The sequence below is a fragment of the Silurus aristotelis genome (genome assembly GCF_946808225.1).
Source record: "Silurus aristotelis genome assembly, chromosome: 29".
Taxonomy (NCBI): Eukaryota; Metazoa; Chordata; class Actinopteri; order Siluriformes; family Siluridae; genus Silurus; species Silurus aristotelis.
This window is the reverse complement of record NC_139602.1, coordinates 2404988-2430674: the sequence shown is the minus strand read 5'-3', so window position 1 is coordinate 2430674 and position 25687 is coordinate 2404988. Positions and strand designations below refer to the sequence as shown.

The 25687-nt window shown below is 42.5% G+C and overlaps 1 protein-coding gene across 1 annotated transcript in view; it reads left to right on the top strand.

Annotated features, from left to right (window-relative positions):
• The first annotated feature begins 1658 nt into the window (after window positions 1-1658).
• ube2j1 (ubiquitin-conjugating enzyme E2, J1) overlaps window positions 1659-25687 on the top strand; it is a 26859-nt gene continuing 2830 nt past the window's right edge. The window contains exons 1-7 of the mRNA XM_083535165.1: window positions 1659-1770; window positions 9939-10012; window positions 11052-11183; window positions 12226-12310; window positions 20039-20144; window positions 23457-23586; window positions 23856-23975. Of these exons, the coding sequence (XP_083391291.1) occupies window positions 1740-1770; window positions 9939-10012; window positions 11052-11183; window positions 12226-12310; window positions 20039-20144; window positions 23457-23586; window positions 23856-23975 (678 nt within the window). The 5' untranslated portion in view covers window positions 1659-1739. The remainder of the gene's footprint in view (window positions 1771-9938; window positions 10013-11051; window positions 11184-12225; window positions 12311-20038; window positions 20145-23456; window positions 23587-23855; window positions 23976-25687) is intronic.

Sequence of the window (25687 nt, the reverse complement as noted above, 5' to 3'; positions counted from 1 at the left end):
TTGTCTTTATTTTTCCTGCTCTTTTCCTCTCCTACGTTGGAACATCTGGCTTTCTGAGATTCTCACCTCCAAAGTAATTTGAATGAAGCAAAGTGCTACTTTTGTGGGGTCTTGGAAGCAGTGATTTCATGTCGTGATTACACTCTTTTCCACCTCAGGACATATAATGTGCAAAATGGAGAAGAAAAAAAAAGAAAAACCATGGATGCCCCCTGTAAAGCTCATATAAAACTACTTGAACCACATTTTACAGACCTGGATGACTATTGGAGCTCCACTGTACTGAACACTGTATTTCAACATGTTTTACATCAACACAATATTTTGGACTGAAATTGCAGGACAACTAGAATAGATAGATAGATAGATAGATAGATAGATAGATAGATAGATAGATAGATAGATAGATAGATAGATAGATAGATAGATAGATAGATAGATAGATAGATAGATAGATAGGCAGGCAGGCAGGCAGGCAGGCAGGCAGGCAGGCAGGCAGGCAGACAGACAGACAGACAGACAGACAGATAGATAGATAGATAGATAGATAGATAGATAGATAGAAATAGAAAAAGCAATACATTGATAGATATGCAGACAATTAGATAGATAGATAGATAGATAGATAGATAGATAGATAGATAGATAGATAGATAGATAGATAGATAGACAGACAGACAGACAGACAGACAGACAGACAGACAGACAGACAGACAGACAGATAGATAGATAGATAGATAGATAGAAATAGAAATAGAAAAAGCAATACATTGATAGATATGCAGACAATTAGCACCTGCCTCTTCATCATGGCACCTGTTAGTGGGGTGGGAAATATTTAGCAGCAAGTGAACATTTTGTGCTTAAAGTTGATGTTAGAAACAGGAAAAATGGGCGTAAGGATTTGAGCGAGTTTGACAAATTGTAGACGGCTAGACGACTGGGTCGGAGCGTCCCCAAAACTGCAGCTCTTGTGAGATCTTGTGAGCTCTTGTGAGGTCTGCAGTGTTCCAAGGAAGGAAAAGCAGTGAACAGCATGTGGAGCGAAAGTCCGATCCGGTCAGGACCGTTTAAGCAACAGAAGGGGGTCCAACCCAATATTCACCGATACCATGCTTCTACTATATAGCAAAGTCTAAGTGGGCGGGACATACGCATCCTAGAAAGCGTTTCATTGGCTAAAAACAGGACGAGTACAGTATGAGCCATTAAAAGGACCCCAAAGCTATTTTCGCTATTATTATGATATTCCTGTTCCTTCATTACTTTAAGACAAATTGTAAAAACTTCAGCGATCTTCCACAAGCCCGGGTGTTTAAATAAAGTTTTGGCATTCAAACAAATGAGCTAATTTACTTCCTGGTTTCGCTTTTGCTCAGCGAATGTTAGGAGGAAGCAGGAGCAGTATTTCGGATATACCTCTGCCACGTCAGATTGTACACACCACCGGGGCAAATAACAAAAAAAAAACACCACAGCTGCTCCGCTTCCAGGGGTTTTAACTGACAGCGTGCGTGTGTGTGTGGAGCTCACAAGCTCTTCTCTACCGAGCTGTAGGTCGCAGGCACGCTAATGCTAGCTGGCTAACAGGAAGAAACAAGCTGAAGCCTTTTAGTTTGGATTTATCCGTAAAAATATATATAAAAAAAAATATATATATATATATATATATATCCGTAAAAATAAAATAATATATATATTTAGTATTTCATTTTATTTGGTCCTTCGTGCGGGTCAGGATGGAAGGGAAATACAACCTGAAGAGCCCGGGTAAGAAGTTTATATACGGAATATAGGTAAACATCGGTCAAGGTTAGCATGCTAGCTAACGGGGCAACGTATTCAGTTTGTTTGTTTGTTTATGTTTTATATATAAGTAAATAACATGGGATTGTTTGGGTTTTTTAGTTGTTTTACACCTTTGTTATCGGGTCATATTGTTGTCTGTGCGATAAGGAGCTCAGACTTGTTTATATAAAGAGGAAAACAACAATAAGTTAATAAACATGCAAAAAATATATAAACAAACACTTTCACCTGCTTTTTTTTTTTTTTTTTTACACCCTCTTAAGTTATTATTTGTCAGGATTTTGTCACGGGATAGAATCTGGCTCGGATTTGTTTTTGGTTTTTTTGCTAATATACTTCCTTTATGTTATATAAACAAAAAAAACAAAAAGTCGTGTGTCCCAATACTTTTGATGTTGGAGTGGTGTGTGTGTGAGAGAGAGATATACATATACATACACACACACACACACACACACACACACACACACACACACACAACACTCCAACGTCAAAAGTATTGAGACACACACCTTTTTGATTGTTTGTTTGTTTTGTTTTGTTTTTTTCCTTTCACGTGAGCTACAAACTGGTGCCAGCATGACAATGCTCCCGTGATGATGGAGATATGATTTCCACAGGGTTGGAGTGAAAGATCTCCATCTATAGAGCTCCAACCCTATTGAACCCCTTTTGGGATGAATTAGAACACACCCCAGGCCTTCTGATCTCATCTACATCACTTTACTAATACTTTTGTGTCTGAATAAACAGAAATCTCGACAAAATCTAGTAGAACATCTTTAGAAGAGTGGAGCTCATTGTAACAGCAAATTGGAGCTAATTATAGTATGGGAAGGTGAAAAAAAAAGCACATACTTATAGTTGAGTGTGCATTTATGCCTTTGTAAATAAGTTCTATACTATGGTTTTATTATTTATAGTTAATCAGTGTACATCGGCAAATCTCTGACACTGGAAAATCCTACCGTAAATATCAACAAGACTTTTCGGTGAAAATGCGGCTGTTTTTTTTTTTTTTTCTCAAAACAATATTTTTATACTAAAATGTTGTACATTCACAGAATTCAGCATTACTGTAGTGTGTAGGTCAATTTATAGTGTGTAAGTTAAAGAATTGTCTTTTTAGTTTAGATTGATTAAGCGTTTATAGAGGAGAAAACAAGGTCATGCAAACTACTCCGAAGAGAACTGCGCAGCTGTTGTAACACCTGGGTCGCTTCTCAGGCTAGAAACCATGAAACCCATCATGCATGTCTCAGCTCAAAGACATTTTCATACAGAGAAAATCTAATCTTCTCATAACCACTAATATTCAACTTATAGTAAAGAAATACTCTAACAGCAAGGTCTTTTATTGCATATATTTATATATTAAGATTATAAATACATGTTGTAGAGTTTGCAGTTAACCGACATGTTTAACATAAACTGGATCCTGTTGTAAGTTTAATTTCTATAGCGCTGTTAAAAAAAGGAACAAATAAAGAGATAAAGATTAACATTTTAACATAATTTCTTCCCTATAAGCGAGTTTGTTCCTACAATATAATCCCCATATATTACAATTTGTTAATATAGTCCCCATTAGTAACGATTCCCCTGTTGGTTGTCTCAATAAGTATTGTCCATATTAATAAGTTTGCTTCTGTAAGATTGTCCACATATTTGGGTTTGTTTTTTTAAGTCCTTATAAGTAAATGTTCCCATAAGTAAGAGTGTCCCCATAACTCAATTTGTCCCTATCTGACCTGTATGTGAGTTTGTCTGCATAAGTTTGTTTAGGTTGTCCCTATAAGTGAGTTTGTCCCCATAAGTTTGTGTTTTGTTGTCCCTATAAGTGAGTTTGTCCCCATAAGTTAGTTTTTTGTTGAACCCATACGTTTATTTGTTGAACCCATACGTTTGTTTTTGTTGTCCCCATAAGTGAGTTTGTCCCCATAAGTGAGTTTGTCCCTATAAGTGGGTTTGTCCCCATAAGTTTTTGTTGTCCCCATTAATTAGTTGTCTGCTCTCCCCATAAGTTTGTTTTTTGCTGTCCTTATAAGTAAGTCTCCATGAATCTGTCCCTATAAGTTTGTCCCTGCGTGTTAAAAAAAAAAAAAAGTCTGTCTGATGTAACAGCCATCTATTAAAGACTCAGGACACTGACCTGGATTTACATGTTTTAAATATTATGTTTAGTTCAGCAACTGAAGGAAGTATTTGTATTATTGTAAAAGATAATTGCTCTTAAACGAGCTTTCATTTAGTCCGAAGACACTTAATATCCTCCACTGACTGGTTATGCAGGATGAACACAGCAGGAATGTTTGAGGTCGGCCAGCCGTGCAAACGCAGCTCTCAAACAGGAAGTTCGGTGGTTTTCCGGAGAGCTCATTCGCTTGGGCGTGTTGCTTTTAACTACCAAACTCTTGCTATGCCGGACTTCAGGATTGTAGAAGGTTACAGAATATTTGTATTCCTCGTGCAGTTTCATTACGGCCAAATGGTATAACGATAAAGATATTGCGTTTCTGTTCAATCAGACAAATGCATAAGGACTAAACATGGACAAAATGTGTATTAAAACATTTTATAACAGTTATAATAGGTTTATAAATGTCCTATCTAAATAACTCTTCAATGTTCAGGAAGAAAAGGTGGTTGATTTCAATCATTTCAGGTTTCAGAGCACGTAACAATGTTGCCATCGTGAAAACTCACATCATCGACGCAGTTCTTCTCGTTGTCGCCTCTTAATATTCACTGGTGTGACGTCTTTTCCGAATCCTCTGACTTTCTCAGTCTGGACTGATGTTTAGGGAAGGAGTCAGAGAATCTTGGAGGTGACTGGAGAGGCCAGAACCAGAACAACAAGGTTGTTCGTATTCCAACACATTTTTAAGACGATGAAGAACCACATATATACGGCTGGAAAAGTCACGTCCCAATACTTTTGGCATCAAATCAGACAAGAAAGAGAGGGACGGAGGGATGGAGGCAGGCGGTCAGGCTTTAATAACACGCCAGGATTTGCCTGGACAGCATCACGTCTCAGTGGAACGGGTCGAGAGTTCACACACTTCTCCGTAACTCGCAGCGACTGCAGTTGTCTCTTCTCGTCATCTCACACGCACACATGGGCCGAACGACTCCTCGCCCGCATCTTCTCCTCCACCGCACGTGTTTACGAGCGATTAGACGCCAAGACGAGCCGGAAAAAAAATTCTGAGTGTCGGATTCGACTCACCTGGTGGCGTCGGAGCCCCTCCCCGGTGGAAGCGCTGAGTGAGTCACAGTGTGTGAGACGTGTTCCGCCTGACCACTGGGCCATCAGGAGACTGCTCCAGCTGCCTGCAGACCCCCAAACAGCTGGACACGTGTCACGGGCTGCTCTGAGCCCCATTATCCTATTGTGTATATTAGCATTATTAGCTTCTAGTCTTTCTTTCTTTTTAGCATTTCGTTAATTCTTTTTCTATACAATCTCTCGCTCACCACTGTTTTCTCCTTTCTTTTCTTACAATTTAAAAAATCCTCTTCTCTTCTCTTCTCTTCTCTTCTCTTCATCATCATCAAGATCATTTGGTTCAAATGAGCAATATGAGAGAAGAGCCACCGAACTTCTCTTCTCTTCTCTCATATTGCTCATTTGAACCAAATGCACAATGCCAAAGCTCTTGATGATGATGATGATGATGATGAAGACGGCGATGCTGTAAGGTGTAGGGCGTGTGCTACACTTCCCTTCTCCTTGTTACACCTGGGTTTTGGGTGTGTCGTCTCAGGGAGGGGGGGGGGATTTCAAATCCGTGCTGATGCTCGGAGCTCTTTATGGACACACTCATGTCAGTCCGTCTCCACTCATCCGCAGCTACGCCGGCATTTCCTTACCACTCCATCTTCCTTGATCCGTTTCTTTTCTCTCTCTCTCTCTTTTTCTCTCGCTTTCTTTTTTTAAGTTTCCGTTCTCTTTCTGTCTCACTTGTTGCCTGCTGATCAAAGCCTGTCAAACTTGTCTCTAGGCGCTCATTACCCAGCATGCCTCGCACATGTAGCGGCATCGGTAATGGGCTCCTGCTGCGCGAGAACCCGAGCAGGTTCGGTTTGCTGTCTCTCTGCATCTTCTCGTCCTTTTTCATCAGCACTGTAGAGATTGTATAAGATGTGTAGCTGGAGGAGTTTTTGGTCGAGACCACAGCGCTAAGTGACCCACAGTGCTGGTGCAGGGAGCGTTCCCTCTGTAATGATGCACTGGTTATGTTACACACACACACACACACACACACTCGCTCTCTCACACTCTCTTGCTGCCCAAAAGGTGCCTGATTTTTGTTTTTTTGCCACTCACTTTCTTTTTCTTTTTTCAAAACTTGATTTATTCTTCACTTTTTCTGTCTTCCCTCATTGTTCAATTTTTTTTTCTTTTTTGCTTTCTATTTTATTTCTGTCTGTCTGTCTGTCTGTTTGTTTGTTGGTTTCTTCCTTTTTTCTTGTGCTTTTCTCTCTCTCTCTCTCTCTCTCTCTCTCTCTCTCTCTCTCTCTCTCTCTCTCTCTCTCTCTCTCTCTCTCACACTCTTTCTCTCTCGTTCTCTCTCTTTCTTCTCATTTGTTGGATGAATGGAACAGAGTGAGTGTGTATGTGTGTATGTATGTATGTATGTATGTATGTGTGTATATATATATATATATATATATATATATATAATGTGTATATATGTATATATGTGTATGTATGTTTGTGTGTGTGTTTGCTTGCTCTCCAGTGAGTTGTGTATTATTGCAGTGTGCACTTGTCACATGCAGTGTTCTGTATTTCACCCTGACTCAGTAATGAGTCTCACTTATTCCACGAGCTTGAAGGACATTTGCCTTTTAAAACGCGAAAAACCAGTCCGTCCCCGGTCCCATCAGACTAATCAGACACAGAGTGCCTGTGCGTATCCGGAGCAGACCCGAACTGCACCAAGATACAATTTGTTTTTCCTCCATCGTGCGGCTTTCATTCCTGCTCACGTGACCCCCTGATAACGTCCTTCAGCTGCCGTGACTAAAGCTGCATAAATATGTTGACGCTGGAGAAGGGCAGTTAAAGTCGATGAGTTCCCCCAAACCACACCAAGCATATACACCTCCATCTCTATTCTGCTTCTCTCTCACAGCAGACTGATCTGGAGGAAGAGGGTTTTTTTTTCTCCTTTCATAGAGACATGATTTACATCATCATGGCAGGAAAAAGACATCTTACTTAATTAGTTGTGACTGAAGTTAAGAAGCAGCAAAGCAGCAGACGTCCCTTCTCTAAACCCTTCCCCAGTGTTTATACAGCTTCAAACGCCGCTTTATGGATTGCAAGGCTTAAAATACTCTTACGCTCTATAGTTTATAAGGCTTTAAACACTGTGCCGCTCTATAGTTTATGAGGCTTTAAACACTGTGCCGCTCTATAGTTTATGAGGCTTTAAACACTGTGCCGCTCTATAGTTTATAAGGCTTTAAACACTGTGCCGCTCTATAGTTTATAAGGCTTTAAACACTGTGCCGCTCTATAGTTTATAAGGCTTCAAACACTGTGCCGCTCTATAGTTTATAAGGCTTTAAACACCGTGCCGCTCTATAGTTTATAAGGTTTAAACACCGTGCCGTTCTATAGTTTATAAGGCTTTAAACACCGTGCCGCTCTATAGTTTATAAGGCTTTAAACACCGTGCCGCTCTATAGTTTATAAGGCTTTAAACACTGTGCCGCTCTATAGTTTATAAGGCTTTAAACGCTGTGCCGCTCTATAGTTTATAAGGCTTTAAACACTGTGCCGCTCTATAGTTTATAAGGTTCTATAGTTTATAAGGCTTTAAACACTGTGCCGCTCTATAGTTTATAAGGCTTTAAACACTGTGCCGCTCTATAGTTTATAAGGCTTTAAACACTGTGCCGCTTTATAGTTTATAAGGCTTTAAACACTGTGCCGCTCTATAGTTTATAAGGCTTTAAACACTGTGCCGCTCTATAGTTTATAAGGCTTTAAACACTGTGCCGCTCTATAGTTTATAAGGCTTTAAACACTGTGCCGCTCTATAGTTTATAAGGCTTTAAACACTGTGCCGCTCTATAGTTTATAAGGCTTTAAACACTGTGCCGCTCTATAGTTTATAAGGCTTTAAACACTGTGCTGCTCTATAGTTTATAAGGCTTTAAACGCCGATCTATCGTTTGTAAGGCTTCATTTAACGCTTTATAGTTTATAAGGCTTCAAATGACGCTCGCTCTATAGTTTATAAGGCTTTAAACACTGAGCTGTTCTATAGTTTATAAGGCTTCAATTGCAGCTTTATAGTTCACAAGGCTTCCAACGCTGCGCTATAGTTTAGAAGTCTTGAAACGTCGCTCTGCAGTTCATGTGGCTTCAAACGACACCAGTAGGGCAAATATCAACTTCAATTTACAATAACACCTTCACAAAAACAGTACAATTCTACATTTCTCATCACATGGAGAAACTTACACAAATGATCTTGCATCTCGAATTGTAAAACATTTGGTCCAATTTGTCTATGATGCGCAAACAAATTTGGGGTCAAAAGCCAAACAGGAGGTGAGGGCATTAAGGAAAAGCTTTGCATGTGAGTAATTTAGCTTGTTTTAAGGGATTTCAGGAATCTATCATACATAAGACCAAACTGGGAGAAACAAACTTTGAAGCCTCCAAATAGGAACTCTGACATGTTGAGTGAAAACTTCTCATATATTTATTTCCATTGCCAAGAAATAAGACTAGACTTCTTTGGCACGGACACTGAAAGCAGGAAGTGAGGCAATATGTCAGCAACAGCCTCGAACTGAAGTGCATCTCATGGTACCAATGACTTCAGGTCATCTTGGTGGATCGAATAGGTGGAGCCAGGACGTGCTTGGCCCCCTTAATTGCGGCTTGGAGCCATATTACATTCTTTTTCTCCCTTTGACACTTTTCTTTTGCCCCCAGCCCCCCCCCCCCCCCCCCCCTTTTCTCTCTGAAACCACGACTTTGCAGGAGTTTGAACAGCTGGGTATCGCCTTCTATTTTGAGTCGCCGTTCTTCATTTCTGTTCCGCATGAGCGCAAATTAGGGCGCAGTTTTCCTCCCTCATTAACACGTGCGTGCCTCGACTCGACTTTGGCAGAACAGTCGATCACGCTTCGCAGTTCCGTGATTCACACGCAGGAGGCACTAACGTGTAGCGCGGTCCCCGAAGGCCGCAGAGGCGCACGCGATCTTCCCTGTAATTAGCGAGAAAAGCTCACACTGCGAGAGCGATGGGAACCGATTTCACACCGCGGACTGAGAAACACCCGAGCAGCTGCGATTCATCCGAGTGTTTCAGCCGGACTTCCCCAAATCCGATCTCACATCACTGCTCAAACACTGTGAACATCTTCAACATCAGTGTCTGATCCTTTTCTGTCTGCATCCTCATATGTGACCTCTTTCTTTCTTTCTTTCTTTCTTTCTTTCTTTCTTTCTTTCTTTCTTTCTTTCTTTCTTTCTTTCTTTCTTTCTTTCTTTTAAAAAAATAAAATCTTTCTCTTTACAGGTGTATCTCTGTCTCTTTGTATCATTTGTCTTTTAATTCTTTCTCTTCTTTCTTTCTCTCTCTCTCTCTCCTTTCTTTTTTTTCTTTTATACCAATTTTACTTTCATCACACTCTTTCTTTCTTTTACTCTTCCATTTGTCATTCTTTCTTTCTCTTGTTTTTTTTTATTCTTTCTCTTTACAGTCTAAGTATCTCTCTCTCTTTCTCTTTTTTTCTTTCTTTTGCTCTTTCTTTTTTTTTGCTCTTACTTAGTTCTATCTTTCCTTTTTTCCCCCTCCTTTTTTCTTTTTTCCTTGCTCTGTACTTTGCTGAGTCAGGTGTTACTCCTCCTCTGGGATGGATGCAGCAGTATAAACAGTGTTACAGAATGAATGAAATGAACAGACAGGAAGTGGAAGTAGTTATTAACCCTGTTTTGGTATGGACGTGTTTGGGTTTATGCTGGTCAGCAGTGTGCTCTCGCTCAGGCGTAACCCACACATGTTTAAGGGCAGGTTTAGGGCTCTGAGTGAGCGTTCGGGTTCTGTGATTGAGGAGATGCTGTGAGATAATGATGGTTATTGTTCTTTTGGCAGCGGTGAAGAGACTGATGAAGGAAGCAGCCGAACTGCGAGATCCCACAGAGCACTACCATGCCCAGCCTCTAGAGGTGAGTGAGTACACAGCACTACTCCACACCACCCCACACTACACTACTCCACCACACCACACCACACCACCCCACACTACTACACTACTTCACCACACCGCACTAATCCACCCCACCCCACACCAACCCACAGCACACCACTCTACCCCACACTACTTCACACCACACCACCCCACACTACTCCACACCACCCCACACTACTCCACACCAACCCACAGCACACTACTTCACCCCACACTACTTCACATCACCCCACACCACACTACACCACACCACCCCACACCAACCCATAGCACACTACACCACCCCACACTACACTACTCCACCACGCTACTCCACCCCACCCCACACTACACTACTCCACCACACCACGCTACTCCACCCCACCCCACACTACACTACTCCACCACACTACTCCACACTACTCCACCCCACACTACACTACTCCACCACCCCACGCTACTCCACCCCACACTACACTACTCCACCACATTACTCCACACTACTCCACACCACCCCACACTACACTACTCCACCACACTACTCCACCCCACCCCACACTACTCCACACCACACTACTCCACACAACCCCACACTACACTACTCCACCACACTACTCCACACCACCCCACACTACACTACTCCCCCACACTCCTCCACACCACCCCACATTACAAAACTCCACCACACTACTCCACACCACCCCATCCCACACTACTCCACCCCATCCCACACTACTCCACCACACTACTCCACCCAACCCCACACCACACTACTCCACACCACCCCACACTACACTACTCCACCACACTACTCCACCCCACCCCACACTACACTACTCCACCCCACACTTCCCCACCCCACACTACTCCACCCCACCCCACATCACACTTCCCCACCCCACACTAGTCCACACCACCTCACCCTGGCTGGCATGCCCCCTTAAGCTTTGCTCTTCACTTATTGAGCACACCTACAATGTGTGTGTGTGTGTGTGTGTGTGTGTGTGTGTGTGTGTGTGTGTTTTGGTTCCTCTCAGGATAATCTGTTCGAGTGGCATTTCTCAGTGCGTGGGCCTCCAGACTCTGACTTCGATGGAGGGATCTACCACGGCCGCATCGTTCTTCCTCCCGAGTACCCAATGAAGCCCCCGAGCATCATCCTCCTCACTGTAAGCCCTTTCACACAGAAACCTCAACCGAGCAAGCGATACAGCAGGCTCACACTCTATCTTTCTTTCTTTACAATTTAAAAAATGTCTTTCTTTCTTTACAATATTTATTTCATCTTTCTTTCTATCACTCTTTTTTATTTTATTTTTCCATCACTTTATTTTTTTGCTTTCTTTTTACGAATTTTTGAATTTCTTTTTGGCTTTCTTAAAATTTTTTTTTTCTTTTGATCCATTCCATTCTTTCTTTTTGCCTCTTTCTCTCTGTTTTTTTCCCTTTCTTTCAGTTTTTGCAATTTCCCTCTGTTCCTTTTTATTCCTTCTCTCTCTTTCTTGAGCAGACAGTAGCCTCCTGCCAGTAAATGAAAAATCGTGTTCTGTATTAAACACCTGCACCGCGACCGGAGGCCTGCGAACACTCGTGTCTTCTTTTTATACCAAACACACACACACACACACACACCTTCGTAAAATCAATACCGGTCCCATCCAGTTAGATCATATTCAGGAAACCGCCAGTGCTGTTAGATAACGGCTTTAAATAACTTAAGGCAACTTTCTAAACCCTGCTCACACTTTTCCCCCCCTTTCTCTTAAAGAGCAACTTTCTCTTTGAGCTTTCTCTCATTTCTCGCCATCTCAGTTTTTATTCCTCTCTCCGGAGCGATAGACGGAGTTCGTGGCAAAAAAAAAAAAAAAAGAAAGAAAGAAGAAGGGACGCGATCAAAGGCTCATGTTTGACAGCCCGATACAATGGCAGCTGTAAAGCTGCTCTTTTGCATCGCTACCCCGAGCCTGCTGAAATGTTCAGTGGTTTGTTTATGAGAGTGGGGGAAAAAAAATGTTGATTTATTATTCTCCTACGGGAAATGTCACCGGATGTGTTCGTCATCCTGTTTCTCTCCTACTCCGTTTCTCCTCTGCCTCTTGATCTTCGGAGATCAATACGTCTCATTTGTTCATCCCTCTGATTTTGTGTCAGTCGTGTTTTTCGTTCTTTCATTATTCGGAATAATTAGACTCGGAAATCCTCTTTCCGCAGCCTAACGGGAGGTTTGAAGTCGGGAAGAAGATCTGCCTAAGCATATCTGGCCACCATCCTGAGACCTGGCAACCTTCCTGGAGCAGTGGGTACCACACATCATGAACCACATACACCCCTAATAAAAATATATATTATTATTATTATTATACACACACACACACACACACACACACACAATTCACACTTCGCTTCGTACCTCGGGTTTTAAGCTCGGTTCGACACGTGCAAAATGAAGTGCAAAACAATGTACAACAAATCGTATTTCCAGTCATATATTTATATATACTGTATATTATACTAAAAATTAAAGGGCAAAAATGTATGGACACCTGGAGATTAGATGAGTATGTGCTTCTTTTTGAACATTTCACACAGAGTCTCCATTTGCTGTTATAACAACCTTCACTCTTCTGGGAAAGTCTTCCACTAGATTCTGTCTAGATTGGTGCTTATGTAGGCCTGGGAAGCTTCTCCAATTCATTCTAAATAAGGTTTCAGGAGCGCTCCAGCACTCTCCTAGTTCAAGCGGAGCAGTAATTTCATGCTACCACACAGTCCCACACAGTCATTCGTTTTCTAGCTTCGTGGTACCAGTTTGAGGAAGAACCACGTACGGCTGGAGAAGCCGCGCATCCTAATACTTTCGGCTACACATCACATGCACACTTCACTAAACATAGCACCGGTGCTCCGTGCCCACCGGGGATCGAGAGCAAATGAGGGAATAAAGGGTTCATTAGAATTGAAATGAAGTCGTTACGCTAATGTCCTCATGCCACCGGTGTCTGGTGTCTTCCAGATTGTTCTATCAGCATGCTTCCAGTTCACTCCTAATTGAATTTTTTCTTTTTTTTTTTTTTTTGCCGTGAAATGAAGAATCGGACCGATTTGTAAAAGCGATCCGAATGTAAAAAAATTATTTTGTGAACGGTTTTCCTGAAACAGACACCATAATCCGATAAAGCGTTTAAGTTTATCAGGAAGGTAAAATCCGGATGATGTCACAGGAGTCGTATCCGAGGAAGCGGAATCGGGTGCTGTCGGTGGACCAATGAAGGCATTCGGCAGTTCAGAGAAGATCCACATTTAGTCCCAGTTTGCTTCTTTTAGGAAGATCGAGGAGGTTTGGGGTGGCGTTCCGATTCATCCCAAAGGTTTTCAATAGGGTTCGAAGTCTGTAGCAGACCACTCAAGATCTTCCATTTCAATGTTCATAGAGCTGCACAGGACAGGGGTCTCCTAGTTTAAGTGAATGGAAAAATTCATCCTACCGCATACGAAGAAAAATTCATCCTACCGCATAGAGTCGTGTGCCTCCAATTTTTTGGAGCAGAAGCACATATCATTCGAAAAGGTGTCAAAATACTTTCTTCCATACAGTGTATCTGTTGTGAGGAACCTGTCCTTGAAATGGAGGAAAGAAAATGGAGAAATAAACTGCACAAGATGTGGAATTTCATATTTTACAAAAGCCATGGTGGATCAGTTCAGAGACACTGAAGCCTTAAAATGGGAAGTAGCTTTTAAGGTTTTTTTTTGCGTGTTTTTCTTGTATTCTTGGTAATAAAATCATTTACCTAAACCGATTTAAAAAAAAAAAATTCGATTGCGCTGAGCCTAAAGGACATTCAGAGAACATCAGATTCAGATTTTCATCCATATTGTTATTACAAACAACTTACAACTTGAAACCTCTACCATATAGTGTATCATATTGCAAAATACATGGAAATCTTTGCATCCCAGGGCACTTCCTAAATTAGAATCAGAAGTGTGGATTTCTACATGATTGCATCTGATAAAAAGCAGTACCCTCCCACCCCAACCACACTGAGATGATGTTAGTGTTCTCCCCCTTATCTAACAGCCATCAGCTCATTACCCAGCCTTTTATGGGTTCAATAATTTGCATTAACGCAGGGAAGAAGCTGTGCACTTGAGTTTCTAGCTTGGCTTAAGCAACCAGAGCAGCTCCACTTTCACCACTGAAAGGTGTTGCTTAGTGATACATAAAGATTTTATAGCCCTAAAACTGTAAAATAAATTCTGCAGACCTCAGAACAGATTTCTCTCACAAGTACCGTTCACATTTATATAATGGTCTGCCTGAACAGTGCATTCTGATTGGCTAGAATGAAGGCGTTGCCTTTTTTTTGTTTTATTTTTATTTATTTATTTTTTTACATAAAAGTAATGCAGTCAGTTTAGCCACCTTTCCCCCCCCCCCCCACCTTTTTGCATTATAAACAAAAGTAACCATGACAACATACAGTTACAGTCACACACTGATTAAGACAGCTATTTCCTAAGCTGAGCTAAATGGAGGATTTTGAGAAATGGTTCAACACGCAAGATGAATTTGATTAGATAAATAAATAAATAAATAAATAAATAAATAAATAAATAAATAAATAAATAAATAAATAAATAAATAAATAAAAGCAGAACGAAAAACGGCACCAAGTGTTAACCAAGACAGCTTCATTATCAGAGTGTAATCTTGTGGCACTACTTTAACTCAGTGTAACGAAACCGAAGCGTGATTTGTTTTGCACTGCAGACATCAATGCTGGAAAATGACCAGCAGGATATAGACATGGGATAGGTGGCACTGCATTTAAAACGGTCCTTAATTTGTAATGGAAATCACTGCATTGGCTCGTTAAAACCTCCAGAAATCATTGACAGTGAATACAGTTTGCCATGGCGTCCTCTACCATGCAAAGAAGTAGTCATGCGCTAACATGATCCAGAAACGCCGTCATCCTCTCTGGGCTTAAAGCTCATTTAAAATGTACCTTGTCCATTAACACCACGTCCTCCGGACTAAAGAGGAGAGGGATCATCTGGCTTCTTACCTGTGCTCAGTTCAAAAAGCCGCATCTCCGATGCCATGCGAGTGCATTAGTGCCTGTGGAATAGGCAGCCTGCACATTTGGAAAGGATTCATCAATACTGAATGGTATATACAGGTTTTAGAGGTTTTACAGGTTTTAACAAATGCTTCCATTCAGAAACTTTTTCAGCGCAAGACAATGCACATCTATTACAATAGCAAGACTTCGTAGTTGGGGAGTTCAGGTGCTAAACTGGCCTGACCGCAGTCTAGACCTTTCTTCTTCTTCTTCTTCTTCTTTCGGCTGCTCCCATTAGGGGTCGCCACAGCGGATCATCAGTCTCCATACCACCCTGTCCTCTACATCTGCCTCTTTCACACCAACTACCTGCATGTCTTCCCTCACCACATCCATGAACCTCCTCCTTGGCCTTCCTCTTTTCCTCCTACCTGGTGGCTCCATCTTCAGCATTTTTCTACCAATATAATTCGTGTCCCTTCTCTGCACATGTCCAAACCATCTCAATCTCGCCTCCCTCACCTTGTCACCAAAACATCCTACATGTGCTGTCCCTCTAATAAACTCATTTCTAATCTTGTCCATCCTCGTCACTCCCAACGAAAACCTTAACATCTTCAGCTCTGCTACCTCCAGCTCCATCTCCTGTCTTTTACTCAATGCCACTGTCTCTAATCCATACAACATCGCAGGTCTCACCACAGTCCTATAAACTTTCCCTTTCATTCTTGCAGATACCCTACTATCACAAATCACTCCTGTCACTCTTCTCCACCCACTCCACCCTGCCTGCACTCTTTTCTTTACTTCTCTAACACACTCTCCATTACTTTGCACTGTTGACCCCAGGTACCTGAACTCCTCCACCTTCTCCACCTCTTCTCCCTGCAACCGCATCACTCCACTGCCCTCCCTCTCATTCACACACATGTACTCTGTCTTACTCCTACTGACTTTCATTCCCCTTCTCTCAAGCGCATATCTCCACCTCTCCAGGCTCTTCTCAACCTGCTCTCTACTCTCACCACAAATCACAATATCATCTGCAAACATCATAGTCCAGGGAGACTCCTGTCTGACCTCGTCCGTCAACCTGTCCATCACCACTGCAAACAGGAAAGGGCTCAGGGCCGATCCTTGATGCAGTCCAACCTTCACCCTGAACCAGTCTGTCGTACCTACTGCACACTTCACTGCCGTCACACTGTCCTCATACATGTTCTGCACCACCCTCACATACTTCTCTGACACACCTGACTTCCTCATACAATACCACAACTCCTCTCTCGGCACCCTGTCGTACGCTTTCTCTAAATCCACAAATACACAATGCAGCTCCTTCTGTCCTTCTCTATACTTCTCCATCAACATCCTCAAAGCAAATAAGGCATCTGTGGTGCTCTTCCTCGGCATGAAACCATACTGTTGCTCACAGATGGTCACCTCTTCTCTCAGCCTGGCTTCCACTACTCTTTCCCATAACTTCATGGTGTGACTGATCAACTTAATTCCCCTGTAGTTACTGCAGGTCTGCACATCTCCCTTATGTTTAAAGATCGGTACCAGCACACTCCTTCTCCATTCCTCAGGCATTCTCTCCCCTTCCAGAATCCTGTTAAACAATCTGGTTAAAAACTCCACTGCCATCTCTCCTAAACATCTCCACGCTTCTACCGGTATGTCATCTGGTCCAACCGACTTTCCATTCTTCATCCTCTTAATTGCTGCTCCCACTTCCTCCTTACTAATCCTATCTACATCCTGCTTCACCAACTCCACATCCTCCAACCTTCTCTCTCTCTGATTTTCCTCATTCATCAGCTGCTCAAAATACTCCCTCCATCTTCTCAACACACTCTCCTCATTAGTCAACACATTTCCCTCTCCATCCTTTATTGCTCTAACTTGCAGTACATCCTTCCCAGCTCGGTCCCTCTGCCTGGCCAATCGGTACAAATCCTTTTCTCCTTCCTTAGTGTCCAACCTCTTATACAGCTCCTCATATGCCTTTTCCTTGGCTTTCGCCACATCCCTTTTTACCTGCTGCCGCATCTCCTTGTACTCCTGCCTACTTTTCTCATCACTCTGTCGATCCCACTTCTGTTTTGCCAACCTCTTTCCCCTAATGCTCTCCTGCACTTCCTCATTCCACCACCACGTCTCCTTGTCTTGCTTTCTATTTCCAGATGTCACACCAAGTACTTTTCTAGCTGCCTCCCTCATCGCTCCTGCAGTAGTTGCCCAATCATCCGGCACCTCTTCACCACCACCAAGCCCCTGTCTGACCTCTTCCCTGAACCTCACACTACACTCTTCCTCCTTCAGTTTCCACCATCTTATTCTTCTTTCAATCCTTACTTTCCTCCTCTTCTTCTTCGCCTCCAAAACCATCCTACAGACCACCATCCGATGCTGTCTAGCTACACTGTCCCCCGCCAACACCTTACAGTCTCCAATCTCCTTCAGGTGGCATCTCCTACACAGAACATAATCCACCTGTGTGCACCTTCCTCCACTCATATACGTCACCCTATGATCCTCCTTCTTCTTAAAATACGTGTTCACCACTGCCATTTCCATCCTTTTAGCAAAATCTACCACCATCTGCCCTTCCACATTCCTCTCCTTGAAACCATACCTACCCATCACCTCCTCATCACCTCTGTTCCCTTCACCTACATGCCCATTAAAGTCTGCCCCAATCACCAATCGTTCTTTCCTAGGTACACCATCTACCACTTCATCTAATTCACTCCAGAATCTTTCCTTCTCCTCCATCTCACAGCCAACTTGTGGAGCATAGGCACTGATGACATTTATCATCATCCCTTCAACCTCCACCTTCACGATCATCACCCTATCAGAAACTCTCTTCACCTCCACTACACTCTTACTGTACTCTTCCTTCAGAATCACCCCTACACCATTTCTCTTTCCATCCACACCATGATAAAACAGTTTAAACCCACCTCCAATGTTCCTGGCCTTACTCCCTTTCCACTTGGTCTCCTGAACACACAGCATATCTACCTTTCTCCTCTCCATCATATCAGCTACCTCTCTCCCTTTACCCGTCATAGTACCAACATTTAAAGTACCAACCCGAACCTCTACTCTCCTACACTGCTCCTTTTCCCGCCGTCTCTGTAGACATCTTGCTCCTCTCCTTCTCCTCCTTCGGCCAACAGTAGCCCAATTTCCACCGGTACCCTGTCGGCTAACGATACCTGTGGCGGTCGTTGTTAACCCGGGCCTCGACCGATCCGGTATGAAATTCTCATTTGTGATCCGCATATTTGATTTGGCACATGTTTTACGCTGGATGCCCTTCCTAACGCAACCCTCCCCATTTACCCGGGCTTGGGACCGGCACTAAGAGTGCACTGGCTTGTGCCCCCCTAATGGCTGGGTTCAGTCTAGACCTTTCAACATTCGAAAATATTTGGCGCATCATGAACCTAAAAACACAACATTGGACACCCAGAACTGTTGAGCAGCTAGAATCTTCTTATCAGATACACACGAGACAACTTTCCACTCCCAAAACTTCAGCAACTGGTCTCCTCAGTTCAGAAGATGTGATCCTAAATGTTTCATATCTATTCTATTGCGAATAATATATGGGTTTATGAGATTTGCAAGATTTACATTTTACTCAGCATTCCCAATTTTTTGGAATTGTGGTTGTAAATCTATTTGAGATATAAGGGTTTTTTTGTGACAGAACCCAGCGGCCCAGAGGTTTGAATGGAGCCCATTTACGAGTATTGCGAGGCCGTAGTCTGATTGACTCTTAGACTTTATGGGAACGTTTTTATGGGATCTTACTGCAGTGTCGAACCGTTCAGTCATTTCATGCAATCTGGGGTTCGGGGGACCACGGGTGAAATTGTCCGTAGAGGCGGCGGTGATAAAATTGCACAGACATACGCCTTTAGCACATCGAGTATATTTTGATTTCACAACAACAAAGATTACCAGTCTGTGCACGACTGGGGTATAATCAGGTTCCTACACATTTTGGAAAAATATGAAATTTGATTTGAGTGATTTTTAGGTCTGGATTAGGATGGAAAAAAAGAACACTGAATATTGAAAAATATTTTTGATTCCATACTTTTGTCCCATGCGTTTGTAATTTGTAAACAATATATTTTATTCTAAAACAAAAGCTACTTCTTCACCAATCCGAATGTGTTAGAAAATTAAGTTTTCGTCTGAAAAACCCGCCGCATCCACACTTTCGTTTTCGAATCGTTTCCTAAAAGTCGCTCATCCACACGTCTGTAAACGTTCACGTCCCTGTAAATGACGTAAGACGCACGACAGGCGTTTTATTGACTTTTTATTGTCTTTTAAACGTCGCGGCACTGGCTAAAAACCCGCCGTCATTTTCAATAGCCTCCGTTTTCACAGTCAAATGTATCCACTATGGAGAGTGTTTTCAAAAAGCCATAACAAGCTCCACTTTTCTGGGGAGACGTTCCCCTCGATTTTGTGGAGATTTGTACGATTCATTCAGCCACAAAAGTGTTGTGATGTAGGTGAGATGAGGTGTGGTTATAATTCATCCCTAAGGTCTTCAATAGGGTTGGCGCTCTTTAGCCGTAGATCTTCCCCTCCAACCCATGTACAGCATATCTTCATGGAGCTGTGCACATTGTGATGCTGGAGCAGGTTTGGATGTCAGATTTCCTTGACTGAGCCTCAGACCACTTTGAGAAGCCGTGTTCTAACTCCTCCAGACACGAGGCTGTCTTCAGAATCCTGTTTGAGACCGAAAGCGCAGCATTATGAGACGTTATGTAACACCACATGCAGCGCTGCGTGTTGTCCTCTGGGGAGCCCGTTCTGTCCTCGGCTAATACAGTGTGACACATTTTCAGTCTTTGTGTCAGGATGTGTCGTGACTTTTGCTTTGTGTGTGTGTGTGTGTGTGTGTGTGTGTGTTGCAGTCCGGACAGCTTTAATAGCGATTATTGGGTTCATGCCGACTAAAGGAGAGGGGGCCATAGGATCACTGGATTACACTCCAGAAGAAAGGAAAGCCCTGGCCAAAAAGTAAGAATTCATCTCTCTCTTTAACTCTAACTCTAACTCTCTCTCTCTCTCTCTCTCTCTCTCTCTCTCTCTCTCTCTCTCTCTCTCTCTCTCTCTCTCTCTCGCTCTCTCTCTCTTCTCTCTCTCTCTCTCTCTCTCTCTCTCTCTCTCTCTCTCTCTCTCTCTCTCTCTCTGGTTGTGTTTTCAGCATTGTCAAAGCATCAACTCACAAAAAGAACAAATACACTACATATAAATAAATGAACAAATAAACAACAGTCTTATAAATATAAACGGGAAGGGATTATGTGTTTATCCTCTCTTTCTATCTCTTTCTCTCTCTCTCTCTCTCTCTCTCTCACACACACTTATGGTTTTTCTGTATCTCTCTCTCGCTCTCGTTGCTTTATTGTTTCTCAGTGTCTCTCACTTTCTCGCACTTTCTGTCTCTGTCTATCTATCTCTCTGTGTCTTATTGTTTCTCAGTAAGTCTCTTTTTCTCTCTCCCTCTCATTGTTTCTTTGTATGTCTCTCTTTTATTCTCTCTCTCTCTCTCTCTCTCTCTCTCTCTCTCTCTCTCTCTCTCTCTCTCTCTCTCTGTGTGTGTGTGTGTGTGCCTGTCATTGTTTTCTGTCTCTCTTGCTCTCTTTGTCTGTCTTTTTCTCTCTGTTTTTTTTCTGTCCATCATTCTTTCTCTTTCTCTGTTTCTCTGCATTTCTCTTCTGTCTCTCACACTCTCTGCACTCTCTCTCTGTGTCTCTCTCACGACTGTGGTACAGTGTTGTCAAAACATATTTGTTCACATAAAGTGATCATGTAAATCAACAACAAACTCCTACATTTTGGGGAAAATATATTTATTTCTCTCTCTCTCTCTCTCTTTCTCTCTCTTTCTCTCTCTCTCTCTCTCTCTCTCTCTCTCTCTCTCTCTCTCTCTCAGTTGCCATTCTGCATACAGTTTTTAATAGTCATAACGCTCAGCACTGTTGGAAATCTAAGGCCTGTTTGTTTAACATAAGCAAAATAAAAAAGCCAGACGTTTTTATTTGAGTAGCTGTGAGCGAGTTGCAGTAGATGTGAGGTAGTGAATGAGGTGATGAGGGTTACACCAGATTACTGGAGGTTTAAAGGCATCTGATTGCAGGCTGGTAATGAGACGGTAATGAGGCGGATCATTATCGTGTTTCTGTTTCGGGTCTGAGACGGTACTGTCTCGTCCCTGCGTAAAGGTACAAATCTTGTATTAATTCGCACTCAGAATGAATCGTCCTGATATTCAGTTCTTCTTTTTTTTTATGCGTAAAAACATTCTCTTTATGTCAGTTTTAGGGCAAAGCAGATCAAAGTTTCTTTCAATCACAGCCACAAAGCATACGGGGGCATTGTACAAACATCTTCCATTATTAAAGCAATAGTTCATGTTGTGTGAAGCAGCTTCAACTGGAGGTCTTTGGAAGCTTTGTAGCTGACGTGCGAAACGAACTTTGGACCCCGATTTTGAAGAGCGAATGCTAGTCAAGTACGTCTGTGTTTTTTCTTTTAAGAATTAAGGAAATAGAGTGAAAGAAGCAAGAAGATCGAATGAAACACTGTAAGAATTGAATTAAAGAACAAACAAAAGAATGAGCAAATGAATGAATGAATAGACAAAAGAAAGAATAACTGGATGAAAGCGGATATAGACGCGAGAGCGAACAACGGAACAATGAACAGGCAAAAGGGTGAAACAACCAACAAAAGATATGAAGAAATAGACAAAAGAATGGATAAAAGAACGAACTAACAGACAAAAGAACCAATGAAAGGAAGAACGAACGTGCAAGCGAAGGGAGGAAGGAATGAGCGAAAAGAAACGAAGAACAATTGAGTGTAAGGAGGAAAGAATGAGCGAGCAAGAGAAAGGAAGATCGAACAAGCGAAAGGCAGGAAGACCGAACGTGTGAGCGGAAGGACGAAAGAACGTGCGAGCTAAAGAACAAAAGAACGTGCGCGGGAAAGGAAGAACGCGCGAGCGAAAGGAAGAACGCACGCACGCGCGAGCGAAAGAAAGAACGCACGTGCGAGCGAAAGGAAGAATTTTTGCATGAAGGTTCGTTGGTATTTAGTCTCAATGGCGCAACAAACGAGTGTGTCTATTCTTAAAGCCGTTTCAAGATTTTCCTTCCTTACCATATGTTAGGGATGTGTACCGAACGCCCCCGAGAGATTCAAAGTCATTATCAGAAAGCTTCGAAAATCTGGCATGTGTGGGCATGCAGCATTTATATAGGAGCTACAGTTCAATCCCAAGTCTGAACCGGAGAATGTAGACGAAGACCAATCAGCTATTAACACCGAGCGAACAAACAAAGCCGTCTAATTAACACCTGGAGATTGGCTGATGAGAAAACCCCTGACTGTTTGGGCAAACGTTTGTGGACACCTGACCATTAGATTTGTATTCTAACTTTAGTATTCACTTGTTCTTCTGGGAAGATTTTCCACTAGATTTTGTGGAGATTCGCTACAAGGATGTTAGTTAAGTCAGGTACTGATTGTGTTTCATCCCAAAGGTGTTCAATAGGGTTTGAAAAAGGCCTCTGAAAATTAGGGTTGGAAAAGGGGCGGAAAATCTCGGGAATTTATTGGAATTCGTTTGAAATTTGGTAAAATGTATATAAACCGTATCATATAAAAACACATCGAAACATTTGGGCTTTTGATTGAATTGTTAGTATGATTTTGTTTGTAGGAAGGTTTAAACGTATATCGGCAAGACGGGCATTTTTTTGACGCGCAGGATTCAAGAACTGATGTGCGTTACGTTATGGAGGAATGTGCATTGCATGTAGGGGGCGTGGCCTCAGCAACCAGGAAGAAATTCTGAAATAGCTACATTTTCATCAACTACTTTTTTCATCAACTACAATTTCCCCTGCTATAGGCTCAACTGTTATTTTGTAAATTCCCAGTTTATTCCCGTTAATTTTCATGGAAAGTTTCCATTTTGAAAAATTCCTGAAATCAAACCTGTGGAAAGCGTATCTTCGAGGAGCTCGCTTTGTGCACATGGACACAGCGATACAATTGTGCACCTCCAGGTTTGTGGTAACAGTTTGAGGAAGAACCACACATGGTTGGAAAAGTCTGGTGTCCCAATACTGTGGACAGTGCAGTCTCGGTATGAGCTTTATACCGAACCGAAGATCTACTTGTAGAAGACGTCATGATCTTGAGGACCAACATCCCTCATTGTTATTTTTTACATTTTATTGTAATCTTGTCATCCAAAGAATTTAAATGTATTTTGAATTCTCTCGTAGATCTTTCATGTTCATGTGATTGTGCTTTCAGGTCTCAGGACTTCTGCTGCGAGATGTGCGGTTGCTCCATGCGTACAGCTCTGCTGGCGCTGACTCCAGAGAGCGAACGCCAACCCGTGGACCCTCAGGCTCAGCAACTAGCACAGCAGATCAGTTTTAAGGTACGTTCACCTGTATGAAAAAGTTGGACGCTCACAATTGTGTGGGACGCGTGAAATGTTCCGTTCGGACTAAGAGACCAGAACCTGTGCACAAAGCAAGCTACATGAAGATGTAAATTATATGGAATGGATCGAAATATCTCCAGCTATAAAGCACTGAACCAGACCACCTCAACTACTGTACATCATTACCTGACTTTACTACAACGCTTATGGATGAGTGAGCAGAAATGTCTTCAATGTTTTTTTTTTTTGTTTTTTTTGCACAGGCCGAGTCCAGTAGGTCGTCCGCCACCAGCGAGAGTGAAGAGCCGGCGAGCGCTAACCAGCAGGACCCGGGCGCCACGTCAGAGATCCAGGACAGCGACGCTACAGCTCAGGCTGAACAGGTGGATGAAAACGTTTTGTTCCCACTCGCCCCCTGGAGGCCACACGCTTCAAAACAGGCTGTATTTATAAGTGAATAACACTGATATATTAGGGAGCAAATGAACATTTTGTCTGCAATGTTGACATGTTAGAAGCAGGAAAAATGGGCAAGCGTACAGATTTAAATTGTGACATCTAGACGACTTGGTCAGAGCATTTTCAAAACTGCAGGTCTTGTGGCTGTTCCTGGTCTGCAGTGGTCAGTATCTATCAAAAGTGACCTGAGTAAGGAACAGTGGTGAACCGGCGACAGGGTTATGGGCGTATCTGGGTATATCGGAGTTCAAACAAAAATCATACACTTATTCTGACTGGGTAATAAAACAGACCCGACCCCTACTTTCTTCATCCGCGCATGAAATTGCCTGAAAGCACTGCTCCGTATAGTTGCTCCCTGTTGCTACCGATTACAGCAGCCGTATTGTGCGTGATGTCTTTTCCCATGGCAGACGTTCAGAACTTTTCTGACATCCTCTCTTCACTCTATTTTCTTGTTTTGTTTATTTTTTTTCTTCTTCTCGTGAACCAGATCGGATCCCGTTAAAACCCGTCCTCCCTCCCAGTTCTCAGTCCCTAAACATGTTGAAGTCAATTAAAGGCATCTAAGCGGGAGGCCTCTGAAACGCTCAGCATGCCTTAAAAAGCATGACAGAGATCAATGCTAATTGCTTCGGAAAGCTGTTTACACTCCAGTTCACGATTAAACACGTAATCCAGCTACAGGCGTTTTATTAGGAACGTCTCAGTAGGGCACCCGATCAGCCTTTTGTGGCGATTATTAGTGTTCCGTATTAGAATGAACGTTTTAGAAGGTCTATTACGGTGGCTGGAAATCAACCTACCGGTTTGTAAGGGCTACTAGGGTTACTAATCAGAAGGTCCCATGTTTGAGTCCCAGCACCTCCAAGCTGACACGGTTGGGCCCTCGAGCAAGGCCCTTAAACCTATTTGCTTTAACTTCTTACAAATGCTTAGATGGAAAGAATTTCACTGTGCTGTAATGGATATATGCCAAATGAGCACTGTTTGTTTAATTGGTTACCATGGAAACACCAGTCTGTAGGTGGTAATGTCACTTCGAGGCATGGTTCCAAAAGTAGGCTTTAGACGTCCACGTTTGATTGTGTTACTACTCACATTATAGATTTCCGATTGGTCAGGTCTAAGCGGCATGCCGATGAGAGAGATCGGATTCCGCAAATTCGAATAGCCACTCTTTACACCCGTGATTAGCAGAAAAGCATGTCAAAAAGCGCAACACATCAAATCGTGAAGCAGATCAGGCTTCCAAGGCAGAAGAACCTATCGGGTTTGATTCCTGTTGGACAGCAACTGGTAACTGAGACTACAGGAACACAGATTAGATTAGATTAGATTCAACTTCAGCAGCGATCCGAGATTTATTAACACTCTTGTGGATGAATCTCCACAAAATCTAGTGGAACATCTGACCATAATTTAAGGTTCTTACAACAGCAAATGTGGACTAAACATGAATTTCCAAATTCTTATAGGTTCTCTCTGTGGAGCTGCTCGGTGATATGTGTTGTTAAATTAGATGATGGATTAGTCATCATCATCCCCTCTAAAGCTTTCGAGTTCTACCATTTTTCTCTTTCAAGAGAGAAAAATCTTTTCTATAGATCACATTCAGGTGTGCTGCACTCCAGAC